This window comes from Quercus robur, chromosome 5, assembly GCF_932294415.1.
Source record: "Quercus robur chromosome 5, dhQueRobu3.1, whole genome shotgun sequence".
NCBI lineage: Eukaryota > Viridiplantae > Streptophyta > Magnoliopsida > Fagales > Fagaceae > Quercus > Quercus robur.
Window position 1 is genome coordinate 758945 of NC_065538.1, and position 11704 is coordinate 770648.

At 32.1% G+C, this 11704-nt stretch overlaps 1 protein-coding gene across 1 annotated transcript; it reads right to left on the reverse strand.

The window, feature by feature from the left end:
* Positions 1–4252: 4252 nt before the first annotated feature.
* Positions 4253–6101, reverse strand: LOC126724764 (uncharacterized). Its single transcript, XM_050429151.1, has 2 exons — positions 5856–6101; positions 4253–5021 (listed from the first exon to the last, which is right to left on the reverse strand). Exon 2 carries the CDS (start codon positions 4968–4970, stop codon positions 4440–4442), a length of 531 nt encoding a protein of 176 aa, XP_050285108.1. The 5' UTR covers positions 4971–5021; positions 5856–6101; the 3' UTR covers positions 4253–4439.
* Positions 6102–11704: the final 5603 nt, after the last annotated feature.

Below are 11704 nucleotides of genomic sequence, written 5' to 3' on the forward strand. Positions count from 1 at the left end.
TATTAGTTCAACTGGTAAAATATTTGGTCATAAAATAAGAGATTTAGGGTTCGAATCCCATCTACATAAAAAATTGATTGGTATATTAACCTTATGATAAAAAACAATTATCCTAGAGCAAACGTTATAAGTTGGTACTATATCGTATTAAAAATAATAATTTAAAAAAACTTTTAAGTTTTAACTATGTGCAAGTATATCCACATATTTGCAAAAAAAATTTAAAATTTTTTTTAAAAAAAATCATATTTTAGACTAGAAAACATGATAGAATTTGATAGGATATTATTGTAGAGTTTAGGGTCCATTTGGTTAAATGAATGTAAAAGTGGGGGATTGAAAATGGAGAGGAGATGAAAAAATAATGCCACATGGAAAACAGTAATTTGTCCATGATATAACATTTTTGACATGTGTCAATACACTTAATATATTTCCCATGTGTCACTAATAAATGGAAATAATAAAAAACTCAACCTTAAATGCTCACTTTTTTTTTTTAAGAGAGAGAAATGTTCACTTTTAATTCCACTAATGTGTGCATTCATGGAGGTTTCCAAGTGGAAACCAAAACATAATAATAATAATAATAATTGTATGCCTGTATGGCAACTAGTTGGTCCTATAATACAATTAAAGTAATAAAAAAAAAATTGATTTTTTTATGTGCATTCCCTCAAAAAACATACAAGGTCCCCTCCTCTTCCCCAACTTCTCCCCTCCCTCAACACCTCTCTCTCTCTCTCTCCATATTTACATGTTTATGTATGTACTCTTTTATCTTTGTTATAACGAACAAGTTTTTGAGGAACAAGTTACAACTTGTTCCTCAAAAAAAAAAAAAAAGTTTAGCATTTGTTATGGGAAAATTTTCTTTTCCATTGCAATTTGGTTTTTGATCTCTACTATCAAAGGTAATCTCTCTCTCATTTCAATTTCATTATGGTCTTGATCTTTGGTTTGTTCTAATGTTTCATGTTTTATAGATTGTTTTATTTGTATATGAAATTTCAAGTTGAATGATCATTTTGTGGCTAAAAATCTCTCTCTCTTGAAATTTACAATTACTAACTATCATTTTTAAATTCATAAATATTTTTTTTTTTAAATTATTGTTGTTTAGAAATTTGTATTTCTTGTTCATGGCCAGCTTTGATTAGGTGGTCAACTTGGACCAAAATATTATTCCTCTTAGTATTAATTTTTAATTTAAGATTACAATATGTGGGGACCCGAGGACCGAGAAAGGATACAACAAACTATGATTATCACTATAAAGGCATTCTAAGCCCGAAGAGGGGATTGACCCGAGGGTAGGAGGAGAAGAGATAAAATACTTCCTGGAAGTCCGAATGAAGAGGATGGGGTTTAGAGAGAGAGTCAAGGTAGGTGAAGAAAGTTTCCAGTGAAACCTCACCTACTGCCTCTACATTAAATGACTGGTAACAGTTTTTTCAACTAAATTGATGGGGAAGTGACCTAAATAGTGGAATTAACAGCTAAGCAGCTCATTCTACCACATTCAACTGAAGTTTAAGGGGACAAGTGTCCTAAGGAGAGTCTAGACGAGTGGAGATGGACGGTTAGGATGTAATAGGCATAGGAGTATATAAAAAAAGGGAACTTCCAAATAAAGGGATCCAGAAAAATAATCAAAGGAGAGAGATTAGAGCAAGAACAGTGATAGAAAGAAAGAAAGAGAACAATGTATCTCCTAGCATAAAAATTTCGTCCCCGGGCGAGCTTGTAAAGAGCTTTTCATATATTCAATCTTGGACTTTTGTTCATTCTTTCCCTGTTTGTATCCTCGGGCTAAGCCTCCCTTGTTTTACCCCACTCTCTTTACAAATATCTATTGATTTGGGCTTAGCTGGGTCACACAAATTTCACTATTCTAAGTGGGTTTGGGCCGCCAGATTTTCGTGTCCTTACACAATATATGTGAAATTCTCTGAGGCAATTAGCTCAAGGCTTTTGAACTGCCGCTCCTTCTCCTCGTCAATAATTCCGCGTACTTCAGGATCAGCTTCAGTCAGATCATAGTCTACAAAGCTACTTCCACTACCTACATTTCATAACAAGTAATTCCATGCAAAACAGATCATTCCATGCAAAACAGATCAGCCTTGAAGTCCTGCTTCTGACAATTGGTGATATATTTAATGTCATAAGCATTAATCTGTTTACATGATTCTATGCAAAAAGAATGCTTTGTGTGCATAACAAGAGAGTAAGAAAAGGTATCAAGCTTATTGTTCTACACTGCTTCCATTTTCCCCAAAAGCAAAAACACAGATAACTACTTTTTTTTTATTTATTAGTTCCAATAACACAAGTAACTCATTCTGATGTTTCTGTAGGATTCATGGCCATAGCAATAGCACAAATTGTAATGGAAATTAACATCACACCCAGAATAAGCAATAATTATGGAAGCTCTACAGGTGAGTTTGCAAATGTTATTGCAATAAAATGACCACTACGCTTGTCTATGCAGACAAAGCAGAAGCAGATGTTTAACAAGCAGAAAATTAGAATATACAAATTCTCTGAACTGAGATAAAACAAGATTAAAGAAAAAGAATAAGAATTGAAAGCTACCCTAAAGTAGTCAAAACAAATAGAAATGCAAAAGGCAAAACAATTAAGCTCAGTTTCTAAACTTAGCATTGTGAGGGGGTGAATGAAGGTTGTGATGGGCCAGTAATATCGCCATCCTAATGTCATTTCTCATTATATATTACTCAACAAAACACTGTTATATAGATAGTATCCAACATCAAACTGCCTTGAGTAATTTATGCTTCTTCTGACATGAATATTGAGTCTATCACAAAGGTTCAATACTCATTGGTAACATAAAACTTGGAAAAGATACAGACAAATAAGTACACATCATTAGTAAATCGTATTGAAGATACCAATAGCAATCAAGGCAAAGAAATGTCCACGCTAAACACTACTTCTACAGATGGTATAATGTCACTGTTAGATGAATACAAACTTAAATTCCAAACCTTGACACCTAACAAAGCATTTTAATGGGCTTGAGCCACTTTCCAACAACTCAAAACACATGCACATACATACAAAAATACTTCCCATGTGAAAAAGATAGTATAAAGTCACTACCATCCCAATACAACAACAAGGCCTTAGTCCCAAAACTTTTGGGGTCAACCATGGATCCTCAACAGACTAATGAGGGTCAACTACTGTATATATAGGATCAATTCATGAAAAGTAACTAGATTTTATGCTGGCCATAAACCCACCGCAACCCTCATTTGTCCGGACTTGGGACCAGATAAAAGGTCATACCTAATGCACAAAACTTCCACTTTTCCAGGTTTCAGACCAGATGTGAGCAAAAAATATGACACTAAGCACTGAGACATGAGGAATTCACTACCATCCAGATAAGAACTCAAGGCAACAGAAACAACCAATCAATCAATGTAAAGTTGATACCTCCAATTTCAGGCACAGGAACAGAGGCAGAAGAAGGCGGCCTCCCAAAAACCAAACTTCCTTCAACATTAGAAGATTTACAGGGTTTCATCAAATTGAGCCTTCCTTGTTGTGGAAACCCAATAACACTAGACCCTTTTGGAGCAAAATTTGACCCTTTGGTCCAAATGGGCTGTTGAAGAGACCCCAAAAATACAAGGGAAAAAAATATCCTAAACACTTTTTTTTTTTTTTGGTACAGAAACCCTTTTCATTCAGGGGCTGTCTTTTTCTTATAGAAAATTATCCAATAACCCAAACAGAGATTTAAGCTACTACCATTTTAATTACAAACAACAACAATAATAACAAGTATATGATATTGAACCCTGTATCAGCCAAATGTACAACAGTGTTATATATTAGTTGTTGCGAGACATTTCCAAGATTAACTTTGGAAGAATGTAAAAAAGGCTTTCGGATGCCAAGCAATAAAATGAGTGCATCACACAATTTACACAAGTAAATGAAACTATAAGAACCGAGTAAATGAGTTATATGAAAATCCATATCTATATCTGTATTATCACTATGAATTCAGGACTGCAAAAATGTAATAATTATATAATGTTCTACTTTAAATGTTTAAGAGAATATTCAGCCAAAAAAAAAGAAAGTGTAAGAGAATTAGTTTGACTAACAGATAGACTACATGGCTCTATCAGCGTTGAATTCTTCCTTGAAATTTACAATGATTCATATCTTGGATTCAAAGAAGTCATACTTAATCGTAAGCTCAAAATTGATTGAATAAGATAAAAAGTAATGTAATCTAGTTCTAGTGTACAAGGCAGAAGAAAGCTGTGCTCCAATACCCTCAAATTATAGCAACAAAACAGCAAATGAAAAGTTACAAGACTGCATGAAAATCTCAGAGATTCACTGGATCAAAGGAAGCAACTACACCCAACAGATTTTTGCATGTATCCTCAAAAACAACAAGAACAATCAAATGGACATAATGGGGTACATCCAGCATCAGACTTATTAATACCCAACTCCTCTTCTGTGTAAACAGTAAACCCATCATTTGTTCTTTTTCTAGGCCGGGAAGGTGGCTCAGCGAACTCACTATCATTAGAACCTTTATCCTTCTTCTTTTTCTTAGTCTTCTTAGGATTTCCAGCTGCTTCTTCATTAGGCTTTTCAGATTCAGACTTCTTCCTTTTCTTTCCTGCAAAGATTTCATCGATTTCACTAACAGCCTTTTTCTGCACCAAAGAGAGTTTTTCTTCTTCCACAGCATTATTACTTTCTTGCATTTGTTTAGCCTTTTTGGAAGAACTCTTTTTTGTCACTGGAGAGGGATTTTCTTCTTCCACAGCATTATTATTTTCTTGCATTTGCTTAGCCTTTCTGGAAGAACTCTTCTTTGTCACCAGAGAGGGTTTTTCTTCTTCCACAGCATTATTATTTTCTTGCACTTGCCTAGCCTTTTTAGAAGAAGTTTTTTTCGGCATTGTAACAAACTGATGCTACAGACCTAGATTTTTATTTTAATTTTTTTAATACTGCAATTATAACAAAAGGAGGTCAATATTTGCTCAGCTTAGTTTCTGAAAATAATATAAAAAGTGAGAGTTATTACAGACGCACACAAATCTTTTTAAACATTTGATAAGTCATCAGATTAGGACCTAATAAAACAAGAAGAAAACTTCAGTACAGTTCTTTAGGTGCTTTATCTTAAATTCTCCTATTAAATTCAACCATATGACTTATTGGCCAATGCAGTTCCTTGTGTACAGTTAAAGCTTCCAAGATCACATATTTGGGGTTCAAAAATAAATAGTTAAATACCACACAGTTGAATTTAATCGGGATATCTAAGGTTCCACACCTAAGAAACTGTAACTAAATTTTACCTATAAAACAAACCAACAAAACTATTTTCACTCAGATAGTGATCGCTGATTAGTACAACATCACTATCAAAGTAAATAAACTGAGCAACAAACAAGGACTCACATCACTGCACCTCACTCAATTGCAACAAACTATAAAACACAAGTTCAAGACGCAATATTTATACAAATACATGCTCCATTGTTCCAAATGACAATAATAATAAAAGGAAATAAGAAACCCCAGAAACCATATTTAGCTCAAGTATCACAAATAAGCAGAGAAACAGAAAAAAGGCGCAACCTTTAAAGTGCTATTAATAAAAATTATCACAAATAATCAATATGGGACAATAGTATAATATAAATGAAATGCAAAGAAATCGAAATTTGTCTGGTATTGCCATATTTTCTCAGCACCCAAACACAAGAAAAATATACTCAAAATCATGTATTTTCAGCAAACAAATAACTCTCAATTAAGTAAAAAAGAGAACATACCCAAAATAAAGAGAGAGGTCGAGAAAGCCAGCAACAATGAAGAGAAGCAGCGGCGTCCGCGTGAGAGAGAGAGAGAGAGAAGAGAAGAGTCTGTCTTGGGAGAACAACAACGGCTGAAGCGAATGAAAGAGAGAAGCGAGGACGGCAACGACGTAGTTTTGATATATAACAAGAGAAACCCAAAACGACGTAGGTTTAATTTGATATAAGAAGAGAAACCCAAAACGACAAGAGGGGAAGAAAAAAAAAACAAAAAATTGTGTGTGTTTATTTTTAAAAGAAATCAGGGGAAAAAAATTAATTAATTAATTTTAAAAAAAAAACACCGTGTGATGGTTTTGGTGCCACTGGTGAGGTGGTTTTGATGCCGCCGGTGTGGTGTTTTGGCACTGTCGCGTGATGGTTGGGTTCTCATGGTTATAGTGCTATTGGTTTTTTTTTTTTTTTTAAATGACCATCACGTTAGGTGTTTGACACTGTTAATGCAATTGGGGAATTTAACGTATCGTACCTAAGTTTTGTTGACTCAAACTTAGGATAAATTTCTCCAAAAACAAAAACTTGAGATAAAGGCTAGTGGTACAATCTTGTAACTATTTTGTACATGTTAATATTTAATACATATTGGTTGGTTTTGATTTGGTTCGAATTAATATGTTCTAAATTTGAGACCAAACTTAAAAAATTTATTTTTCAAAAATTCAAATTGAAACCAGACTGAAAAAGAAATGGAAAAATTAGATTTGATTCAAGCAATTTTTTTTGGTTTAATTTTCAATCCTAATTAATACTACCTTTGATACCAGAGTTTAGTAAAATTTACTAATTGTTAATCCACTTATGCGAATTAGACTATTTTTTTCTTTTATGAAAAAAAAATGGGTAGGGGATCACTTAAGTTATCATTTTCTACTTGGGCATGGTTATGATGACACTCTACCCGTTGGACCAAGGCCAATAGGAGCAAGGGATCCAAATAGGGGTGTCCATGGGTCGGGTTTGTGCCCAACCTAGACTCGACCCGACTGGGGCGGGTGAATAAAAAGTTGACCTGAAATCGACCCGGAGACTTGGTCGGATTTTTCAATTTGGGTCTTGTCGGTTTCGGGTTGATTCAGGTCGGTATCGGGTTTATCACCAGAGACGAAATCTGGCCGGATCCATCAAGTTCTGGCCAAAATTTGGCTGGATCTGGCGAGATCTGGCTGGATCCGTCGAGATCGGATGGAAATCTGGTCGAATTCGTCAAGATCTGGCCTAGATTTCATCGGATAACGGCGAGATCTCGCCGGATCTGGTCGGAAAATCTTAATACTTTGCCAGAAAGGATAAGGATTCGGTTCAGGTCGAGTGTCACGGGTTTAGAAACTAAAAACCGACAACCGACCCGCGTGGGGTCGGGTTAGCTTCGCCGGAACTCGTGTTCGACCGCCGGAGTTGTCGGATCGGGTGGCAGCGGGTCGAACGCGGGCAGGTTGGCTGGGTTGAACAGGTCACCGGGTCTTCTGGACAGTCCTAGATCCAAATGAGTTATAGTTATGCATACAGCCCCATCGAGGACACTAGTAAGCATGAGCCAAGAGTATGGAGTTATTTTTCAAGCGCTTCTCATTGCACAATTCAAACCTGGGACCTTCACCTCCCAAACCCTTAGCTCTTGTTTGGGAGGAGGGAATGGAAATGAATAAAAAAAAAATTAGAATATTATTCATTTTCATTTTTTGGGAGTTTTAATAGAGAGAATGGAAAATTCATTCCCTTATTTAGGAGTTTAAGTGGAAGGGAATGAAATGGGTAGGAGGAAACATTCATTCCTCTCTATTCCCTTAAAACCACAAATTTTCATTCCTCCTGAAATTGGGAAAAATGGGAGGGATTGGATTTAGATTTAATGAATTTGTTACTAAAACTCCCAAAATACCCCTATATATTCAACCATTTATTTTTAAATAGGGTTCTAATAGTAATATTGTCATAAAATGATTTCATTCCATTCCCTCTATGTTACTCCCAAACAAGATTATTTACATTCCATTCATTTTTATTTCTTTTTATTTGCTTATTTTAAAACATCCAATCAAGGTTATTTAATTCTATTCTATTTAATTCTTTTTCATTCTTTTCTCTTGCTTAAATACATTCCATTCCTTTTCATTCTCTTATGATCATTTCATTCCATTCCCTTATGAACTCCCAAATGAAGCCTTAGGAATGAGCCTATGACCACTAGAAAATGCGGTTTATTAGTAAATATTATCAAAGACTAGAACTCTAACCAAGACTAAATTATGATTTGACAATTAATTGACAACTCAACTTTTGACTATGTGATGGTTTCATTAGTTCAATTGGTAAAACATTTGGTCATCAAATAAGAGATTTGGGGTTTGAATTCCACCTACATAAAAAATTGATTGATGTTTTGATCTTGTGATAAAGAGCAATTATCATAGAGCAAACGTTATAAGTTGGTACTATATTGTATTAAATAAAAAAAAAAAAAAAAAACTTTTGACTATGTGCAAGTATATCCACATATTTGCCAAAAAAAAAACATATTTTAGACTAGATAACATGATAGAATTTGATAGGATATTATTATAGAGTTTAGGGCCTGTTTGGTTAAATGAATGAAAAAGTTGGGGATTGAAAATGGAGAGATAATGGAAAAATAATGCCGCATGGCAAGCAACAATTTGTCCATGATATAACACTTTTGACATGTGTCAATACATTTAATATATTTCTCATGTGCCACTCATAAATGAAAAAAAAAAAAAAAAAAAAAACACTCAACCTTGAAAAAAAAAAAAAAGGTTGTTTTATAGATTTCTTTTAGGGAAATGCTAACGAGTACCCTTAGGGCACTAGTTAAGAATCCAATTAAAGAAAGTTTTGACATCATTTTTATAGAAAATGAAAAAAATTGGTAAAACATTAATTTTTTTTTTTTCCCATAAAAACTTTCTTTAACTAGATTCTTAACCAGTGTCCTTAGGGCACTCGTTAGCATGACCCTTTATTTTTATTATAGTCTTGATCTTTGATTTGTTCTAATGTTTTGTGTTTTATAGATTGTTTTATTTGTATATGAAATTTCAAGTTGAATGATCATTTTGTAGCTAAAGATCTCTCTCTTGAAATTTACTATTACTAACTATCGTTGTTTAATTCATAAAAATAAAAATAAAAACTATTGTTGTTTAGAAATTGTTTTTCTTGTTCATGGCCAGCTTTGATTAAGTGGTCAACTTGGACCAAAATATTATTCGTCTTGGTATTAATTTGATATATATATATATATATATATCAAATTAGTATACCTATATATACTGATACCAAAAATTATTTCATTTCTGAGCCAAATTTTAAAACAATCTTTAGTACAGTATTGACATACTTTTATATTTTTGAGCAGAAAAAATCATTGAACACTACTAACTTGATCCTCAGGTGCACAACACCACCCCCCCCCCCCCCCCCCCAACAAAAAAAAAAAAAACTTGATCCTCAGGTGCACCAAATAATTTTTCGCATTATGATATTTACAACTCATCCTTTCAAATGGGATGAAATTTTCCTGCAAATTTTACCCATATAAATAAATAACTTTCTAACAAATTTTAGTCTAAAATGGAATAACAAAAAATAATAGTCAATAAAGAGCTCTTTAAAATAATAAAGAGTACTGTTAACAAAAATTAATACTTTCTTATAAACATTAAATTTTGAATTGGCTTTGGTATAGACTTTTATTTAATAAGAGCATCCACACTAGATGTGCTAAATGTGCCAAATGCCAAATATTTGGCACATTTGGCACACCAAATACCAAAAAACCCTATTTATCAAATGTTCTAAATCTTATAACTTTTGTCACATATGAATAGTACCGTTGCATTGTGCAATGGTACGGCCAAGAATGCTAAAAAAAAAAAAGTTTTTTATTCATAGTTTGTTGTTGATGTTGTTGATGGTGATGATAGAGAGGAGATAATATATTATTTTAATGTGTAGTAAATATTATTTTAATATATAGAATTGAATGATAAAACATCTGATAAATGAGATGTTGTAAAATGATGTGGTAAAATAATAAAGTAGGCTTTTGATGTGTTAAAATGACATTTTTGTTGCAACATCTGATAAGGATGCTCTACTAACAAATAATAATTTCATGCATTATGATATTTACAACTTATCCTTTCATGGAGGATAAAGCTTTCTAACAAATATTACCTGTAAGAAAAAAACACTTTCTAAAAAATTTTAGCATAAAATAGAACAACAAAAAATAATAGTAATAATATAAAACTCTATGTAATAATAAACAGTATTATTAACAAAAATTCATACTTTCTTAAACATATCTATTTATAATATTTACAAAAAAAAAAAAAAAAAAAACCTTGTGGAGCACGGGCTAACAACTAGTTAATAGACAAAATTAGTCCATAATACACTCATTGAGGTGTAAAATTGTGTGTTATTTTATTTATTTTTTATATAATTATTACAAAAAGTCAAGGCATAGGATTTAAACTTTGTTTCTCCTTATAAAAAAAATCGAAAAAATATTACCAAATTACAGGGCTCTTATATTTTGAGGTGAAACAAATGTAACTATACGATCCGTTTATTTTGATGGAAGAACTTATGTGAAAAGAGTTTTATACATTTTTCTTTATTTGGTAACATCAGGAAAAATAGGTCTTATGAAAGCTATATTTGGTCAATAAGATACCCTTTTAAATGTATTACTTTTTTTTTTTCACTAAATTTTTTCAAAAAACAACTCTATTTCACACCACACTAAATAAAAGATGCCAAAAATAATATATTAATATGTGAAATTATTGAAACAAAGCCAGGAGCTATACGGGTTTAGCCATGTAACTCTTTCTATCACTCAATTTAATTATTAGTTAACTTCAAACATTGTAAATGAAAAAAAAGAAAAGAAAAAATAGCTGGACAAAGAGAGATATGAAGCGTAAAAATTGAAAAAAAAAAAAGTGGCAAGATCTCTCTCTCTCTCTCTCTCTCTATATATATAAAAGCATAAAAATTGTAAACGATAAACAAAATAAAGTGACTAGAATCATAGACTCATAACCTTTTGATACCTACAATTGATTTTTTTTTTTTTTTTTTTTTGAGAGGGACCTACAATTGATTTTTAGTTAAAAACAACAATTGATTTCATTTCCATGAATAACGCCCGTGGAAATGAAGATGAAGATCATGAATAACGCCCGTGGCTGTAAATTTGAATAACTAGTAGGAGTCTACACAATAATATTGGACAACTAAATTTGATTAAATTTTACAAATTTATTACAGCATTAGAATTATAAACTTTTTGTATATTAAAAAAAAAAGAACAATAAACTTTCTTTCAAAATTTTAGTTGGAAAATGAAATGCATACCTTTTCTTTCAATATATTGATGACTTTAGTTGGTGTACGCATATAAATGTTATACATGTTTTGAATTATACTAAGAATGTTAATAATTTCTTTTTTTGTGCCTACCAAACACCAAAAAAACATTTTATAATTTTTAAGGTTATTATCAAATACAGGAAAATGATATAATTTTTTTTTAAAATGTTTCTTTTAAATGACTATTTTTTTATATAAAAAAAAATTGATAACATTGAAACAAAAAGAGACATTCGTATTTCTTTTTATTTTTTTTATTATTATTTTTTTTTAGAAACAAGATCAAGATTCCAATAATTCAACAGAAGCACCTGTCAACAACTACAAGATTATGGACATCCCTAGGGAGGCCATCAGCCCAAAAGCTAGGACAAAGGAAAAATTTAGCTAATTTTGCCAAACTA

What these genes read in the sequence shown, in the direction of transcription:
- LOC126724764 (XM_050429151.1), bottom strand. Translation starts at nt 4,970, where the DNA reads ATGCCGAAAAAAACTTCTTCTAAAAAGGCTAGGCAAGTGCAAGAAAAT.